Consider the following 19,715-nt stretch of genomic DNA (forward strand, 5'->3'; position numbering starts at 1 on the left):
TATTTTACAATGATTAATTTACACTTCTATGGCACAGGCTGTATTGTATTGAGAGCCAGCTAGATGTAAACACTACATCAGCTGTCAATCAACCTCTAACACACGTCGGTGGGACCAATCTCTGGATTATAAATTGTTCAGTGCAATCCAACCTGTGTGACCTACAACATTTGGGTTCTTGGATATAGTTCAAGCCAAAAACACACACATTGATTCTGCAATATAGTAAATTAATTTCACCCAAAACATCAATGAAAATCACGTGGCCCATCTGATGATGATATGAATGAATCTAAGCCATTTCAGAACCCTATCCTGGGTTACCAATGTACTGTACATGCACGGCCAGTATGAGAACAATACTATGAATATCATAGCGATAGCCTCGTTCTAGAACTGGTTATGCTAATGATAGCATTAACACTTTTGTCCCCCCTTTGGCGCCCGAGGTGGCCGCGACAGACAAGGATGTGTGTGAACGAAGCATGGGTCTCTGGTTGCCGGGCACACTGCAGTGTAACGCTGTTCCGTCTCCATGTCTTTCCCTTGAAACAGACGAGACTAACAGCCAGATGCTGCCGTGCCAGGCTCCCAGAAAGCTTTACTTCATACCCTTGCTGGGGTCGGGGTCGGGGTTGGGGCCGGGCTAGGGAGAGACAGTAGTAGGCGGTTGACCTCTCGGAGCTGGGCGTCCATGATCTCAGTGCTGAGGGCCAGCTCGCCCAGCTGCGTCTGCAAGCTGCTGATGGTCTGGCTCAGCTCCTCCTCTTTGCGGGCCGAGTTGGAGGCCTGGCGGCTGTACTCCAGCACCATGCATCCCGTGCCAATCAGGAAAATGATGGCTTCGCCAAGGAGCTCAGCCCCCAATTCTGCCGCTGCTTCCTCGTTCAGCGGCTTGATGTTGGAGCCGCGGAACCCCATGATCCTCATCTTGCTCCTCATCTCAATCCAGTGGTACACTAATGAGAAATAGAACCACTCAAATTGTAAGATTAGATTTTCTATATCAATCTCAGATGGGAAATGACGGTGTCACAGCAGAAAGTACAGGACGGTAAAAGAAATCAAGAAAGAGAGAGATAAACAGAGAGATAAACATTTAAATATGGGTAAATGTTGTATGGTAAGAACTAGGCAAGGCAAGGCAACTTTATTTATATAGCACTTTTCATACACAAGGCAGACTCAAAGTGCTTCACATATAAACATTGTCATGCAATAAATTTATTAAAAATTAATTCATAGAAAAGAAAACATATGCAAAAAATTAGTATAATAGATAAAAAAGATAAGAAAATAAAGGCAAAGTAAAAAAAAAGCAAATAAATACTGAAAATCTCTCTATACATAACATTATTAGTAGTTGAGATTCTTGAGGCTGACATTACGGTGGTGAGCGTAATATTTGTGTATTCCTTAAAATCCATAACATGTTCATAACTGGGCAGACATTTATTTTGATTATTTGACATTCAAATAGAGAAGTGTGCCCTGGAAAGACAAAGGAAGGCAATAGCAACATTCATGATCGCTAGGTTATCTCCTGTTCGAACAGATGAGACGCAGGAGGCCGGCAGACAAGGTGAAAAATAAAAATAGATGGACGTCCAACAATCGTGTCAAAACACATGACAAGGCTATCAAAAATATCAGAATATAACTATTACGCTACGGAGTAGTTCACTGCAATCAAAGTTAAACCGTACGATCTTTTTTTTGTTATTACAGAGTTGAATGGCAAATACACTTGGAAATACAGTTCAACAGTGTCGGTTTGGTTCGTTTAGGGGAAGACCCGCCTTCATCGAAGATTTCCATTCCAATTGGTCAGCTACTATTGCCTCATGAATGCGACCAACAAGCCTGAATCCTATTGGTTGCCATATATGATCACGCCCATCAGTCTGTGGACCCAACCTTTAGCTGTGTAGGACACTGATAGCAACCTGTCAATGACTACCGCTTATACTTAATACTTACGTTGTGCTGGAGGAAGACAGATATAGTTCTTGAAGAATTCACTTCTCACTGCACCTGCTTTTATTCTGTTAGCAACGGGTTTGCTCATCTGCCTCACTCCGAGGTAGAGGAGCTTGGCGATGGGGAACGCACCGACTACCATCTTAGCGGAAGCTGTAGGTTTTTTGGGGGGCGGGACCAGGCTGTGGACGCTGTACTTGACGTTGTCATGATTATTCATGAACGTGTCATACGTAAACATACAGTCTATCGGCGTAATACATCCCCCGTGGGGAACTTTGCAGTCTATGTTGTGGAATCGTTAAATAAAACCATAATTTATGTAATTTGACTGTTTCATAAGCGTCTAGACTTGGCGAAAAGCCTTCCTCCTTCAATAAAAAAAATGTATGCATTATAGTGTAGCCTATACAGTGTATTCAAAGATTCAAAGGTTTATATTTGTCCGATACTTATACAGGATATGCAGTGAAATGTGTGTGTGTGTGTGTGTGTGTGACATAGGCTACTCTGTATTTTCTGTGCTTAAATAATTAAATAAAAATACAATCGAATAAAAAAGAATAAAATAAAATATAACGTTTAACAGAAATGAAGAATATTATTATTATGTGTAAAATTAAAACAGGATGAACAGAGAGATGTACCAAATGTATTGTGCAATATGGCCAGGGTTAAAGATGTATATGTATATACAGAAACATACAGGTAAATACTGTAAATATTTCTACTCTAGAGGTAGGGTAAGCAAAGGCAATGGTGGTTATGGAATTATAATTTCCTTAATTAAATATTTCTAACAACAATAAAAAACAAACATTAAAAAGAAAAAAACGGTATAACGATTCTTATTGGAAGAAACGTAATGGTATAGTCCCTGTCTACCTGTGCTGCCAGCTGTGGTCTCAACACCTGGATCGGATTACAGCGAGACAACAGTGGGCTGTACCAGGATCAAGAATAGCCTCACTCAACACAACTGTGATTTCACGTCTGGGGGTACACTCCTAGGAGCAGTAGAGACGGAGCGCTTCAAAGTCACACTCAAGACCAAATAGCAACTGCGAGCGGTTTCAGGACAAGGAAGAACAGTGTCGCACTTTTTTTGAGGGTAAGGAAATGATATACTTCGATTACCTTTATTTACTTTTGTCTCGCTTGTGCCTTCCCGCGTGGTATCTAAAACTATCGCTACTGTCTGGTCATTATGTTTATTCCGATTATACGATTATTTTATTATAAAAGGTTTCTTCTGTATATGCTGTATTTTAACGTCTGTTCTAGGCTTCACTTCACCACGGGAAGTTTTCTCCCTCGCAGTTTGGTTTATTGCTCGGTCCGAGGAGGAGCCTGTCGAGACTTCTACTAATGAAAATCAGATGTTTTCTGCCGGCCAACTCGGTAGCCAAATTGCAGTAGGCTATAGACAGATACACAATGTGGATGTAGTTATTCACGAGGGCTACTCAACGTCTGCCTACAACCGATGTTTGGGAAACAAACCCAACGCTCTAATCAGAAAACGTAGCCTTTTCCTTCCTTTCTCTATCTTGACAAATGTCAGAACATAATGTTACGCGGCTTGGGGGTATTGAAGAAGGATACAGTTAGTGCGCAATGAGAACCCGCTCGACAGCCTGGGTAAGGTTTAGAGATACTCTACTTGCTGCAACCTGTGCACAAACTATTTGTTGGCTGACGGCACATTTCTGCAACCACTTCACCTGTAATTTGGAGTGACGCGTAATTGACCTGGCTCTATCGGTGATTATTCACTGACTTATTATTGATCTATCAAGGCATGTCTGTCTGTCTGTCTGTCTGTCTGTCTGTCTGTCTGTCTGTCTGTCTGTCTATCTCACTCTCTCATCTCTACTTACCAACACATATGCGCACACCCCTCATACACATGCACCCAAGCACACACACCTATAGATCGAATGTCTTCCTAAACGTGGATAGACGTTACGTGTCAAACTCTAAAGGAATGACGGGTTGTTTGTACAGTGCTGTGACATTCGTCCCCCGACGAGAGAGAGAGAGAGAAAAACTATGGGGGGGGGGGGGGGAGGGAGAGAGAGATAGAGAGATCATATACATGAACATATAGAGCGAAATACATGTAATAATATGTAATATATACTAGTATACAACCAGACCCATGTTTAATTGTATTCTGCTACCGGTCATGTATGATAAGAGCCTATATACCTTTCATGTATCGGCAAAAAATTTGCATACAGTTTATGGGCTTCAAATAAATAAATTATACATAGCAGAATACATGTATCCAGCCAAACAAACACTTATCCCAGAGCACACGGTGAGTGTGTGTGTGTGTGTGTGTGTGTGTGTGTGTGTGTGTGTGTGTGTGTGTGTGTGTGTGTGTGTGTGTGTGTGTGTGTGTGTGTGTGTGTGTGTGTGTGTGTGTGCGTGCGTGCGTGTGTGTTTCACTGTGTGTGTGTCTCTGTGTCTGTGTCTGAGTCTGTGTCTGTGTGTATGTGTTGTTTGTTTGTGTGAGTGTGTGTCTTTGTTTGTTTGTCTGTATCTGTGACTGTCTGTGTGTGTGTCTGTGAAGTAGAGGGGGAGCAGAACGCATGCAATGTCAATCATCAACCACAAACAGTGGAGTGCAAAATTACTGTCATCTGATTCAGGATCAGTGGGATATTTTCATTACAGTCTGAACCAAAACACATGATTGACTTCAGATTAATTCACATTCAGATTCCTCATTCATCCAAGGGGATTCTTTTCCTTCAGTTGCTCTGCTCAAGATGGAAAAATGGTACTAAAAATATAGAACAAAGTACAATATTAACACAGAAATCATAAATTAAGTCTTGGAAAATATGCACATACTGTATATATGTACAAAATGGACATAAATATACATTAAATATATTTCATGTATATTTTGCTCAGATTCTGGAATATTGAACGTTAAAATATGAAATAACTGAATGGATCTTGATGTATTAACACAGCATCCGGCATAATATTATATGATGGAGCATTGGCTATAACACATTGCTCCCATTACATTTTTCCTTTGTTGGTACAGCCTATAATTGTTATTACCGTGATTTAAGAAGCTCATTCTGGAATGTGTTTGGTTTGGCAATGGCACTTTGGAAGGAATACCTTGCCGGGCTACAGGTTTGTGTGCATGAAGGTTTCATAGTATGCGTGTGTGTGTGTGTGTGTGTGTGTGTGTGTGTGTGTGTGTGTGTGTGTGTGTGGGGGGGGGGGGGGCATAATTTATAGTTAATCGTTAATTAGGACCAGGTTAGTGCAGTGTGTCCTGTAAATCTGGTGTCTACCTGTAAATCTGAAACAGTTTGAGAGGTAGCTGTACTTCCACATGGCTCATTGCATTAGCAGAACTGTAACATCCACCAGAAATAGTGTAAGGGAACCACCTAGCTTATAAGTAATAATGCAAGCTTTGGTTTTAAGTCACCGAGAGCTACCTGTGGTTGTGGGCCACAGCTTTGTAAAGGTTTAGGTAAATTTGTGTAGCTACGTATTATTTTGATTTGAAGCATTTATTGTTCTCAGCCTCACTTGTAATTCATTTTGGATATCCTAAACTAGTATTCCAAATGACTTAATGTTTGCTCTGGATGGCAAAAAAACCAAACAGGGCAAGTACAAGACACCAAGTACCTTGTCTTTAAGTATTTATTTCATGAGGTGTGCAAGCTTCCAAAAGACCTTCCTGAGCCAAACGGCGTGCAAGTTAAGTTATCCTTTATTGTCCCTTTTCGGGGGAATTTCTTTCTCTGCTTTAAACCCATCCGGGAGCCGGTGAACACATAGGGCACACCAGAAAACCCGGGGCATTGGGCAGCCGCAGTGCAGCGCCCAGGGAGCAGGTGGGCGTTTCAAGTAACTTGCTCAAGGGCATCTCATCCATGGATGAGGACGTACAACACAACTACTCCCCCATTTTCTTTTTGCCTACCGGTCGGGATTCGAAAATGGCCACACTCCGGTTACCGGTCCAACTCCTTAATAAGACTACATCGATTCATTGAACCTGAAGCTACGCAACATCTTAACGACATCCAAATGAGAATGGAAACATAGTGCAATTTTTTTGGGTAAATCCATTGCCCTGTCCACACAACTATGAACACTATGAATATTTTTCCCTCCATTTTCAAAAAAACTCCTGTAGACACCAGGAGGGTAATATAATAATATATATTATGATAGTACAATATAGTCAGTATAACAGCCCTTCCTCTCATGTGTTATAGCTTCAATGAATTGTAGTCGGGGAGTCAGCATGGAGACAGCTCTCATTGACCCCTGGTCAGCATCAGCTGGCCGTGGTTTAGTTTAGTTTAGTCTTCTCATGTATAATATATTTTTATCATTCGAAGAAAGGGTTTGGTCTCTCGTCTCTAACTTTTGCTATTTCTGTGTGTTTTGAGTCCTGATACTCGACAGTGACAGGTCACACATAGCTTTCAGGCAGTTTCCATCCCCCTCACCCCTTCAGCCGCTCGCTAGCCGACCAGATAGTACTGCTGTTTACTTTATTAAGCTGTGAACTTTGCCTTCATTCACTGACCTTCTCTTCTGATAAGACCAACAGAGCTTCTACGCTCATCATCTCCTGGAATTCATTGGGAGTGAAGGACAGTCATCGGCTGTTAGTTGTCGCACTTCCATAACACTTCAGTGACAAATATTTAAATAATTCTGAGGCAAATATTTTTCATATCCAAGTGCATCCTGCCTGGGAAGGAGCATGGGGGGGTCAAGACAAGACACCAACCCCAACATCCAGCTCTAAATGGCTCTGTCTATCTGCTCAACAAACAGTTTTAATGTAATTTGACCCAAATCAGTTACAGCCGTCTTGAAACCACAGTTACCATGGTTACTGTGGTTACCGTGGTATAGGCGTGGACCTTTGAAGTGAAACAGCATGGTCATCCTATTTAGCACTGAAAGCCCCCATAATGTCCCCCCCAACCTCCAAAATGTCTGCCAGTCTCTTGTTTAGAAGCCAAGAGCCCAGAGTATAATTCACTCTGGATTTCTTTCCCCATTGAGCCGCAAACCTCCGCCAACCACTGCCAAGTCTCTCTAACCGTCCTCCACCCACTCTCAGAGACAAGGAGCAAGGAGGAGAACAGCAAACCGGAGGAGGGAATGAGGGCGGGAGAGAGATAATGACAGAGAGAGAGAGAGGGACATTATTTATGATTCAACCCAAACCAGTGGATTTGTTAGTGGGAGTTAGAGGGCTGTTGATGATCTTTGAGTTATGCAACATGTGATGAGTGTGTGGAGGCGGGAGGGTGGGGTTGATCAGTAACCAACAGGGAGACACCCTGTCCTGTTCAACTGCATCATGGGCAATGCCGGTGAAATGTGGCGTTGGCCCACTCCCATGTCTGTAGCCAGGAAGTGAAGGTTTCCTGCTGCTGTTGGTTAAGGGTGAATGGAAGGATAACACAGGTCACCGTAGAATTACAGTAACAGACATTGAGACATGTGTCCGACTAACTTATAAAGTTAGAAGCTTGAAAATAATTGACAAGGAAGATAACGAAGTAAGTTGAGATATATATCTCAACTAATATCAATATAAATTATACAGGGGAAAAAAGATGTGTGAGAATAAGAAAAATGACAGTTTGATTCTGACTGAATCAAACTGTTGAGTTGTTGCAACATCAAAGTATAAGTGTGATTTTCTCTCTTCTTGACGGAGAGATAAGGAAGAGAAAAGGGCATTTTCTTTTACCCAACCAAAAAACAATCAAGGTACTTTTTTTCAAACTAAAGCGATCAAAAACAGGCTAATCTCTACGATTAAGAAAGTGTTTGTGTTGTGGCGTGGCACGCTTCAGACCACGGCAGTGCTATTAGGAATAGTCACATGTAAGAGAACACAGCACACACCAGTAGGCCTACAGGAGAAGAGGAAAGGGTGAAATGCATTCCTGAGAGAGAGAGAGCGAGCAAGAGAGCGAGAGATAGAGAGAGAGAGAGAGCGAGCGAGCGAGCGCGAGAGAGAGAGAGAGAGAGCAAGAGAGCGAGAGATAGAGAGAGAGAGCGAGAGATAGAGAGAGAGAGAGAGAGAGAGCGAGAGAGAGAGAGAGAGAGAGAGAGAGAGAGAGAGAGATCAACCAGGCCTTTATGAGTCAGAGAGAGTGAGGGAAGGAGGGAGATAGAGAAACTTTTTAAAAAAACTTTTTTTTTTTTTTTTTTTTTGCTTGTCCTTACAAACTGAGATAAGCGTCACGTAATCCGTCATGGTTGCACTCTAAAGGTTCGGAGTGAGAGGTGTGGACCGGAATGTGGAGCTTAGACCAGGTCTTGGTCTACCAAGGCCTAGTATGTTGCCCACTCCCCCTGCGCATTTGTGTGTGTGTGTGTGTGTGTGCGTGTGTATGTGTGTGTGTGTGTTTGTGTTTAAAGGTGCGGAGATAATGACATATTTGCAATCGCTTATTTCGTTATTACGAAAGGATGTATTTCACGTTCTGTGTGTGTACAAATGGTGCAAATGGTTTAGTCATTGACTGATGGATGACCTTAGCTATGTTTATACTATTGTATGCTATTATTAGCTGAGTCCAGTTTTCCTCTGAACCCTGAAGGTGAAGCAGCAAACATTGGGCCTTATTCACTTAGCTGCCATCTTTATTTTCATCTTGGTTCTAAATGCTAGCTGGGTGGGGGAACTCAATGTGGAATTACGCTAGGGTTAGCCCCATTTGGACATCAGGCAGATGACAATTTATACTGGGTAAAAAATACACCCAAATTACGAATGTCTGCTTGTGATACGCATATTCATTCCTACTGTCTGTCTACCTGCATCTCTTGCCTATATTACCTGAAATGGTAATAAGCTATTAGTTGTTTTACATCAGAATAAAAAAAACATTGATTAGATGATAAGATGTAGATAAATGTTTAAGAGGTAATCAGCAAAGACTTAAAGTACAATACTTAAACATTAATACTATTATAATTGCAGAGCCGACAGTTGCAGTTTTGTTGAGCTTAGCAGACCTATATTCAATGGATAGCCACGAAGTGCGATGTCCTAAATTCCATCTTAGTCTGAGTCAAAATACACAGACAAAGACACATTAGCACACACACGCGCAGGCACATGCAGGCACACCCACACACACATAACACACACACACACACACACACACACACACACACACACACACACACACACACACACACACACACACACACAAAGGTACACACACATAGGCACATAAACACACTCATACGCACACACACGCACACACACACACAAGCACACACAAACACACACAAGCACACACACATACACACACACACACATGCTACATGTAGGTCTGGGAACTAGCCTTTGAAGGAAAGGGACATTAGTCATTGTATGATGCCAGAACAGCTGGCTCAGTGGTTACTCAACATGAATACGAAAGCCAGCCAGACATCCGCAAACAATCAGACTTCCATTCATCTACCAGACACTCATACAGCTATGAGACTTGTACTTTAAGTACTATACAAACTGGATATGTATATTCATGTATTTCCTTCAACTATAGATCATTTCTATATCCTCATTGAATGCTCACACCTTCATGAAAATGAATCCCTTTTATATTTGGAAAATGTCAGATTCTGATTTGATTCAACTACACATATAACTGTCAGACATCATGTATCCATACCAGACAGCAATACAGTTATCAGACATCATGTAACCCTACCAGACAGTCATATAGCTATCAGACATCATGCACCCCTACCAGACAGCCATACAGTTATCAGACAGAAGCTATGACTGCCAGAAATCCATACAGTTATCAGACATAAGGCATGACTACCAGACATCCATACAGTTATCAGACATAAGGCATGACTACCAGACAGCCATACAGTTATCAGACATAAGACATGACTACCAGACATCCATACAGTTATCAGACATAAGGCATGACTACCAGACATCCATACAGTTATCAGACATAAGGCATGACTACCAGACATCCATACAGTTATCAGACATAAGGCATGACTACCAGACAGCCATACAGTTATCAGACATAAGGCATGACTACCAGACAGCCATACAGTTATCAGACATAAGGCATGACTACCAGACATCCATACAGTTATCAGACATAAGGCATGACTACCAGACAGCCATACAGTTATCAGACATAAGGCATGACTACCAGACATCCATACAGTTATCAGACATAAGGCATGACTACCAGACAGCCATACAGTTATCAGACATAAGGCATGACTACCAGACATCCATACAGTTATCAGACATAAGGCATGACTACCAGACAGCCATACAGTTATCAGACATAAGGCATGACTACCAGACATCCATACAGTTATCACTAAGCAACAAGGCCTGTCAAGACATAGAGGAGGCCCTAAGCAGTGTTACCTGCCGGCCATGGGAACGTATCATCTGGGAATGTATGAAGCAGCTTGTTTTGACATGTAGAGCCCTGGCTGGTGTTGTCAGTCAAATCGCTCCGGGGCTGGAGGGGAAGGTGGTTGACAACTGTCAGCCCTGATGTGTGTGGTGCTTCTGGTTTCTCCGATCACACTGAGGGGGTGTGCGTGCCACTAGTCAGACTCTCGGGAACGCTTGGGAAGGCTGACAGCGTGTTCTAGCTGAGATCACAGATGTTTTGGGCTGTGTTTCAGATTACATTCATCAGTGGGTCAACTCTTTTATCCGAAGGCTCTTACAAGTGAGGAAAAATCGAAGCACACTATTTAAATAGGAGCAACTCCAAAAAAGGCTATAGATCTGCAAGATCTTCCAAAAACAAAAGATTGCAGAGTAGCTCATGGATCAGAAAAACAACGATAGTAATTATTTCAGTATTCAAGAGAAAAACAGCAAAGTCAGTTCTATACTCTTTGAAGAGGTGGGTCTTTAGATGTTCTTTGAAGACAGGAAGGTATTCTGCAGCTGTCTATCAAGGTAGCTGTAACACGTATATGACGTATATGTCTACCTGCTGTATGTATCCGTGGAGTGAATAGCATCAGGACTGTGTTTCTGTGTTTCTGTTTGAACAGGAGTGTGAAAGCCACCGAATGACCATGACTTCCCAGACCGGATACTCCAGTAACATGATGTGTGAGTATCAGTTGTTGAAAAGTCATAAAAATAAGTAACTGTACACAGTTCATAATTTTTGGTTATAATGTCAAATACAATGTTTTTAATCAAAATTTTCGTTTGTTTATTTTCCACATAGACAGATATAGATTCACCAATTCACACAACAAAGAACAGATAGAACATAGAATCAATTATGAGGAAATTAATTATGAAAAACCTGGGTTGGTGTTGTCCTGCCTCTCTCTGATTGGTTGTTGTTTCCCTTCAGTCCAGTCCATCAGCAACGACCTGAATGCCTCGCTGGCGACGGCCGACGAGCTGTCCCGAGAGTTCAACTCCATGATGCATGAGGTCACCCCCAGCCCCCCGCAGCCTGGCTACCAGGTACACACACACACACACACACACACACACACACACACACACACACACACACACACACACACACACACACACACACACACACACACACACACACACACACACCTTGGCAAACATTCAGTACATGCAGAACAGACATGCGGTAGTACTTTCAATTCTTCAGCAAACAGACACATATTCAGAATTCCAATTGAGCAGTAGACACACCCTGGCCTGAAGCATCCACATAAAAGAACATTGCTTTGACCTTTGTCTCTCTTTATAATGTATGGCGTGTGTCTACATAATTGTGAGTGTGTGTGTTTGTGTGTTCTTTGTTGTATCCCAGTCGTTCATTCACAGCCTCAACTTTACGAGCAATCGGTGCAAGCACGCCCACTCTCTAGTAAACGCTAGGGAAGGCAGACAAGTTATTCTAGTGGAGATAACAGCGGTTTTGGGATTTGTTGAAGAATGCATCAGGTTAATGGGTCAGTGTGTGTGTGCGTGTGAGACGGTGAGTAGAAGCCTGCATAAATGTGTGTGTGGTCCGACGGTGCTCAATGAGCATGTGTCCTTCCTGCAGACCTCCTCCCTCTACGGCACCGCCTCCTCCTCCTCCGCCTCCTCGATACAGAGAGACAGGCCCATGTCCGTCGCTCCGTCCATGACCCCCACCGCCTCGAGCACCGCCTCCCGCTCAGACTCCGTCTCCAGCATCCCCTCCTCCGCCTACTCCAGCTCCTACACCGGCTCCTCCTCCACCCCCAGGATCTCCAGCCCCCAGGCGTCCAGCAAGGTGCCCTCCATCAGTGTCAGGAGCTCCTCCTCCTCCTCCCTCCCCCCCCGCCCACATGACGCTCTCATCTCCACCAGCAGCAGGAAGCTCCCCCCCTCCCCCCTCACCTCCCCTCAGCCGTCCTTTGACGCCAACTCCCCACTCCAACGCTACTCCGCCACCTTCACCTACGCCCAACAGCAGCAGCAGCCGATCAGCCCCAACCAGTCGCCCCGCTCCCGGCGCCGCAACCTTAGCCCCCGCAGGGCCTGCAGCCCCCGTAACTCCTCCAGCTTCATGGACAGCAGCCCCGCCTCTAGCCCCACCACCCTCCTCGGCTTTGACCAATGGCAACACGGCGCCGCTCAGCAGATGCACCCGTCCGGTGGTCTGCGGGTTCCACATGACACGGGCTCGATGGGTCGCAGGTCGCCTGGCAGTGACAGAAGCTCCTCCCCTCGCCCGTTTGGCGGCAGCCCCCTCCTCGCTAGCACGCTGCCACGCAACTTTGGAGGCATGAAGCAAAAAGGTGAGTGGGGGAGGGGGGAAGGGTGTGGAGCAAACCAGTCAGGTGTTGCTGGTGGGAATAGAGGCTAGGGCGTTTAAATCCTAAACGAAAGGTTCTGGGGGCGATCCCCAGTGTCCACAGCAACCCATTGACATCCTTGGGCAGGATGCCCCTGACCCCTCTCTGCTCCAGGACGTTGCTTTGGATGGAGCCATCTCCCTAATGGTGAAATCGTAGCTGACTAATATTTCCACAATAGCTTCAAATTGATTTTAGAATCCTAGGCCTTTTTTGGTAGTATGTTCATGACTACGCAACGGCTCAATAGACAATTTCACCTGTGTGATTGATCACCTTTTAACTATTTACCTGTTGCCTACTGACTTTTAGCAGGCTTTGTTTTGAGTCCAGATGTATAATTAGTTGTGTGACCTGCAGCAGCAGAAAGCAGTGCTATCGCAACAATGGCAATCAGAGTTCTATTTAGCTGGTGTGTAATTCATTATCATAATGACATGATATCCTCAACATGTTTACAATGCAAATAGCAATCAAAAGATTAAAGTTCAAATATTAACCTGACATGGCTGTGTTCTCTTAAGCACTCTCCCACTGTACACCCTCTCTCTCTCTCTCTCTCTCTCTCTCTCTCCCTCTCTGTATCTCTCTCTCTCTCTCTCTCTCTCTCTCTCTCTCTCTCTCTCTCTCTCTCTCTCTCTCTCTCTCTCTCTCCCTCTCTGTATCTCTCTCTCTCTGTATCTCTCTCTCTCTCTCTCTCTCTCTCTCTCTCTCTCTCAGAGGAGGGTTTGCAGCACCAGAAGACTACTGGCAGGTGGAACGAGACAGATCTGGATGCCTTCTCTTCTAATAAGAAACATCACCACACCTACGACAGTGAGCTCACACAACTCTCCCTCTTTCACTCTCCCTTTTTCAATCTCCCACTCGCACTCTTCACACTCTCAATATTTGCTGTTACTCTTTCTCACTATTTCACTCTTTCACTCTTTCACTCTGTCAGTCTGTAACTCTGTGACTCTCTCACTCTCTCGCTCTATCGCTCACACATCACTCGCTACATTTTATTGTAACATAGAAACAAATCAAACGTTTACTTTGCCAAAGGAATTAAAAAATGAATCTCTCACACTCACACTAGCCCTCTGTCACTTCAACACTTTCCCTCCTGCTTACACACTGTCCTCTTAAAAATGAATCCCTCTCACTCTCCCTTGCACTCAGAACTTCGTCAATGTGGTGAACTATAAATATTCCTTCACTCTGACGGTCCCCTGACTTCACTGGCCTTACATCATCATTGAAAAACTTGGTTAAAGTTACAATGATAAGGCTGAAACGATTACTGAAACTTCTAACACCATGCCCCAGCAGGAGTTAACTTCCTCTCTAATCCCAGATGGTCCAGACCAACAAACAGCCTTTGTCCTGCTTTCTAACATGAATCACCCCTGTACAACAACAGGGGTAATCCTGGACCGCATCCAGCCAGCACATTGTGTCCCTCTCCCTGCTCAACAATCTCAACCTTAATCTTGTACTTCTGGGTCAAGGAGCCGCCGTGGCTACGCTATGGGTCTCTACGTTACCATGGCGACGCCGTGGAGCTCTTTGTAAAACGTGCACCCCATGGCCTAGAGAAGAGGTTATATGTGGTCAAAAACCTTGTATGAGCTCAGAGAAGCGGTTCTCTGTGGTTAACAACCTCAGAGCAGCTCAGAGAACATGTTGTGCTCTTCCAGCAACGGAGTGGATGAGACCGGCGGTGCCGAGCAGTGGCTGGAGAGAGTCCAACCTGGACGGACCAACGCCGGCCCTCACCCAAAAGAAGGTTTCTCAATAACTATTTACTTTTTACTAAGTTATTTTGTTCAAAGCACTTTAGAATAGAAAGAAGCATCGTTTCGCTTTGTGAGGATTGTCAAAAATAACAATTATATATTTAATATACTTCATGTCCTTCACTTCCTGTTTGACGCGCTGCACTCCTGTTCACTCCCTTTCAAGGACTCCCTGTCGGGTTTCAACTACGGGCAGGGCTCGCTCCCGCGGAACACACGCATCGCAGTGCCCCCAGAGGCACAGCCCCCCCTCCACTACCTGGCCCAACCAATCATAAACCGCATCTCAATCCCCCCGGCCAACTCCACACCGCGCCAGCACAAGCCCATCCCGCTGTCGGTCATCATGCGCCTGCAGAACCCCCACTGGGCAGGGGAACCCATCGCCCGCCCTCATGGGTTGGGGATGGGCGGAAATTTCCCAATGGCCCCACCCTCAGTCCGAGAGATCCCGCCCCCTTCTTCCATGCAGCCCGCATTCTATGGCGAAGGTGGGAGTCGGGAAAATATATATGCTTTTGGACACTACACACACACACACACACACACCACCTTTGAAACCTTTATCGCCCTAATTTTCTGTCTTTGATTAATAAAGTATAACTTAGTGTAAAACAGTTTAAGATGTTACTTGGTAAAAAATATGAGCAATGTGAGCACTAGAAATATTAGATATAAACATCATTAGCTTATATTGTATATCTATGAAATGTCTTTGCAGTGCTGAACTCTGGCGACGTGGACGCAGAGCTAGAGAAGCTAGATCTGGTCCACTACATGCCCTCCATCCCAGAGTCCTCACGCGGGTCACCCCAAAGGGGTGCCAGCGAGGGGGGCGGGTCGCCCCAAAAGGGTGCCAGCGAGGTGGGCCCCCCGGCAGTGGCCCCCAGGCCCCTCAGCCCCACGCGACTGCAGCCCGTGGTGGCCCCCCAGGCCCAACAGGTCCATGACATGGAGGAGGTGTTCCGTATCCGCTCGGAGATCCCTCGGGCGCTCAAGAGGCGGGGCTCCGTCGACCATTCCCAGCCGCAGAAGAAGGCGTCGCAGTACCAGCCCAACCAGTACAAGCATCTCATCAACAAGCTGTTCCGCCGCAAGGGGCTGCAGCAGCGGGGAGGGGAGAGGGGGAGCGACTCCTCCGACGGGGAGGAGACGCTCTCCTCCCCTCCTGCTTCCCCCGCGGTCTCACCCCTCCCTGCCTCCCAGGACTACCCGGTAAGAAACCCCTCGCTCCCGCCCTCTCCCACATACTCTGTTTGTGTTGACCTAGAAGCGTATGCTATGTATATCTCCTCTCGGTGTACTGTCTTTGTATTGAAGCATGTATGTACATGACATTGTAGTGCCAGCAATATTATTTATACATTTATAAATGCATTGTTGATATGCAGACATGCATGTTTAAATAGCGACAGTAAACACCTGCATGAATAATAGAGAAGAACATGGATTTGCTATAATTATAAAGACTATAATATTTCAGCCACCCTAAAAGGGCCAGTTCAAAAAACTGTTTAGTTATCTCCCGAGTATCTCTGTGTATATCTTCCTCTTCATCTAGCCCCTGGCAGTTTATCAGGTATGTTTGGGTCAAGACGAGTTCTTTTTGTCCCTGCAGAGCTATCACTCCATCCTGCGGCGCAGCAAGAAGCAGAATAGGGCTGTGGGGCGGCGGGCACACCTCAACCCCCTGGTGCTCCTGCTGGATGGGGCCCTGGTCGGGGAGCTGGAGACCGTCCAGAAGGCCGTCCAGGAGGTGTGTGTGTGTGTGCGTGCGTGCGTGCGTGTGTGCGTGCGTGCGTGCGTGCGTGCGTGAGAATACATGGCTAACTTAGACATTAGACACACATTCTATCTAAGGCTGAGAACTTTACTGAAACTGTTTTATAACTTCTTGGCTACTTCGCTCCATCATTTCTACTTAATGAATCTATCTGACTTCCCTGTCAGTCGCTTTGGAGGAAAGCCTCTGATAATAGAACAGAACATCATAGATTACTTGCTGAACAATGAGCATTCATTCACCCATAGCCAAGGCTCTTGCTAAGCCTGGTGTGCATCAAGGAGCAGGTTTTACTTTGTTTAGGGGAGACATTGAAGACTTTCTCCCCTCTAGATGAGTGATCCCAGCCAGCCCAACGACGAGGGCATCACGGCGCTCCACAACGCCATTTGTGGAGGCCACTACAATGTTGTGGACTTCCTGGTTCGGATCGGAGCCAACGTCAGTGCCCCCGACAGCCACGGCTGGTAAATAAACCATCCTCTTTCTTCTCCCACTGTCATGTCGATACCGTTACTGTAGCAGCAACACTGTCACTATAGCAACAACAGAATCAGCCCTCCAAAAATGCTGTCGCTATAGCAACAGCTCCTTCCCCACAGCACCGTTAGTGTCGTGATGGCAACAGACCCCTTTACACAGCACCAATGCTGTCACTATAGCAACAGCCCCATCCCCATAGCATATATACTGTTGCTATAGCAGCCAGCTGTAACCCCAGATGTTTGTCCCCCAGGACCCCGCTGCACTGCTCGGCTTCCTGCAACGACCGGCCGCTGTGTGAGTTCCTGGTCCGTAACGGGGCCGCCGTCATGGCAACCACTGAGAGTGACGGGGCCACCGCCGCGCAGAAGTGTGACCCCTATGCCCTCGGGTTCGAGGAGTGTGAGAGCTTCCTAAGAGGTGAGGGTTAGGTGGAGGACACACACACACACACACACACACACACACACACTTGCATGCACACACGCACACCGAACGCACACATATGTTCTCAAAGCTACGAACACACACACACACACGCACGTACACACATACACGAACACAAAAACAGATGTGCATTCACAGACACACAGATACAGACACAAACACACACACAGAAATGCTTGGCTTGATGCTTGGTTTAAGTAACAAAGCAAAGACAAATCATCAAAGCACACAATTCCACTTGTCTCTGAACTAAGAGAGAGAGACAGATCGACCCTCTTCCCTTAACTTTGCACCAGCTGACCCCTGACCCCCCCCCCCTCCAGGTGTGGAGGAGGCGATGGGAGCCGACAACAGCGGCGTGCTGTACGCCCTGTGGAGCTACCAGGCGCAGGCCGCTGACGAGCTGGGCTTCAATGAGGGGGACATGGTGACCATCCTGCAGAAGGCCGAGGGGGTGGACTGGTGGTGGGCCTCGCTCTGCGGCCGCGAGGGCTTTGTGCCCAACAACTACTTTGGGGTATGAGGGTATTTTATTATTACTTTGAATTATTAATTAATTAATTTTGATGATGATGTACGTTGGATTCTGTGTATGTTCATGGCTGGATGGATGGTCGGATGGATAGATGGGTGAATGGATGGAAGTCCTATTTGAAGCCAGCCGAGTACTGTGTGCTTTGCTCCGTTCCAACAACATGGTTCTAGTTGATGCTTGCGTCACGCTTCAGATATGAGGCGAGATTTGCGCAACGTGTGCTTTGAGCTAGAGAAGAAAATAATTACATGGTCAGGTTCTCTGTCGTGTCTCCCTTTTGTTAATTAAAAACAAAGGTTTAAGCTGAGATACAAAGTGGAAATAAAAAACATAGCTGTGCTCACGTAATTCATATATTTTATATTTTGCTTGTCTGTCTGTTCCTGCAGCTCTTCCCAAAGGTCCGTCCTAAGTCTCTGTGTTGATGCGTCTCTCTGGGCTCACGGATCAGAGGACAACGTTGTCTCATCTGGTGTTCTACACCATGTCCCTCCACCAGGGAGAGTCAAGGAGTTGGGCCTGGCCTTTACAAGTGGACAGGCAGACAGGTAGACACGTGGACATGGGGAGGGACTTCAACTGGTTTGTAACTGCTGCAATTGTGAGGAGCAAAAGAAGAGTTGTGCGTAGGGCGTTTCGTTGAAAGCCAGTGGTGGAAAATAGTAAAGTGTCTTAAACTAAAGTTTAAATCCCTCTAGTGACGCCTCACAAGTTGTCTGTGTGAACAAAAATAAACTTTTAAGTGTCTGTTGTGTACTTTTGATTGCGACCGGAGATATTTACACCGCCAAACGGACTGGACCAGTCAGCTGACCGGACCGGTCTAGCCTGTAAGGGAAGGGAGTTGGTTCAATCCCAGACAGGTGTGGCCAGATGAATCACAGCCTCACACTAAAAGTCCTGATAACGTAGAAATTAATTTAGTTTGTACTTTGATGGCAGAACTTACCGAGTGCCTTCACAATGTTTATAGAATAAAGAAGAGAATGGTTTTGTATTCTTTATGTAGAGTTGTAGTTTAAATGTATCCTTCAGCAAGGCACACAACCTGGTTGCTTCATACAATGACACTCTTTTAACAGCTGTGAAGCGAACTTATTCACCTAGTGGCCATACTGGGTAGTTGGGTGGGGAAACCTCTTTTAGAGGCTTCGAAAACCATGGCAACTCGATGCTTCTATTTCTAGTTCTGCATTCCATTTGGAATTAGTTCGGCAAACCATTTAGGTAGCCTTAAGAAAAAATATCCATTGTGTCCAAAAAGCCCCAATGATTCTAGAAGGTTTACCCACCCAACTGACCAACATGGCCAACGCTTTTCACAGTTTAGTCTGTTTTTTTCTGACATTGAAAATGTACAGCTCTGATGGATTTCAACCTCTCTATTTTGCTCAATATAGCAATCGTTTATGTGTATGAATCTGAATCTTGTTGAATAAATATATATCAGGAAGAATGTGTATTTTGATATCCGGCAGCCTTTTTTACGGGCACAGAAATACTCAGTATCCTGTTCAAGTTCTCCAATGAGGGTTCATGTATTTTAGTATATTTAAAAAACAAACATGTTGATGATGAATACATTCCAAATGTTTGTAAAGTAATGCAAATCACAACTTTCACCACTATGGGGCAGTAGATAATCACATTGACGCATTTTATGTAGTAGGCAATTCAAACTTTATATATATATATTCTATTTCTATAATATATATATTATTTAACAACTATATATAATCAAAACATACAATATTCAACCCCTATAGTCTTTATTGTACCTCTATATTTTATATCTAGTCTATATATTCTATATCTTTATTCTACATCAAACGTTACCCTATATCTA

At 44.9% G+C, this 19,715-nt stretch overlaps 2 protein-coding genes across 3 annotated transcripts; one reads left to right on the forward strand and one right to left on the reverse strand.

Annotated features, from left to right (window-relative positions):
- Positions 1-27: 27 nt before the first annotated feature.
- Positions 28-2,127, reverse strand: opa3 (outer mitochondrial membrane lipid metabolism regulator OPA3). Its single transcript, XM_079732091.1, has 2 exons — positions 1,981-2,127; positions 28-959 (listed from the first exon to the last, which is right to left on the reverse strand). The coding sequence occupies exons 1-2, from the start codon at positions 2,120-2,122 to the stop codon at positions 607-609; spliced, it is 495 nt and encodes a 164-aa protein (XP_079588217.1). The 5' UTR covers positions 2,123-2,127; the 3' UTR covers positions 28-606.
- Positions 2,128-2,927: 800 nt separating this feature from the next.
- On the forward strand, positions 2,928-19,301 carry ppp1r13l (protein phosphatase 1, regulatory subunit 13 like). Of its 2 annotated transcripts, none has more exons than XM_079732090.1 (13): positions 2,928-3,091; positions 11,071-11,131; positions 11,385-11,500; positions 12,063-12,783; positions 13,561-13,656; positions 14,523-14,611; positions 14,788-15,112; positions 15,343-15,836; positions 16,240-16,377; positions 16,738-16,871; positions 17,141-17,307; positions 17,658-17,851; positions 18,259-19,301. In XM_079732090.1, the coding sequence occupies exons 2-13, from the start codon at positions 11,089-11,091 to the stop codon at positions 18,292-18,294; spliced, it is 2,553 nt and encodes an 850-aa protein (XP_079588216.1). In that variant the 5' UTR covers positions 2,928-3,091; positions 11,071-11,088; the 3' UTR covers positions 18,295-19,301. The 2 variants fall into 2 exon arrangements, with proteins under 2 accessions (XP_079588216.1, XP_079588215.1); XM_079732089.1 differs by lacking the exon at positions 2,928-3,091 and adding an exon at positions 3,439-3,621.
- Positions 19,302-19,715: the final 414 nt, after the last annotated feature.

Source organism: Pollachius pollachius (assembly GCF_949987615.1).
Source record: "Pollachius pollachius genome assembly, chromosome: 3".
Classification (NCBI taxonomy): domain Eukaryota; kingdom Metazoa; phylum Chordata; class Actinopteri; order Gadiformes; family Gadidae; genus Pollachius; species Pollachius pollachius.

Bases quoted from the DNA above. Each gene is read 5' to 3' on its own strand.
- opa3 (XM_079732091.1), bottom strand. From the start codon at position 2,122: ATGGTAGTCGGTGCGTTCCCCATCGCCAAGCTCCTCTACCTCGGAGTG. The intron at 960-1,980 runs GTAAGTATTAAG...ATTTCTCATTAG, and splicing joins CTGTCTTCCTCCAGCACAAC to TGTACCACTGGATTGAGATG.
- ppp1r13l (XM_079732089.1), top strand. From the start codon at position 3,598: ATGAGAACCCGCTCGACAGCCTGG. The intron at 16,378-16,737 runs GTGTGTGTGTGT...TCTCCCCTCTAG, and splicing joins TCCAGAAGGCCGTCCAGGAG to ATGAGTGATCCCAGCCAGCC. The intron at 17,308-17,657 runs GTGAGGGTTAGG...CCCCCCCTCCAG, and splicing joins GTGTGAGAGCTTCCTAAGAG to GTGTGGAGGAGGCGATGGGA.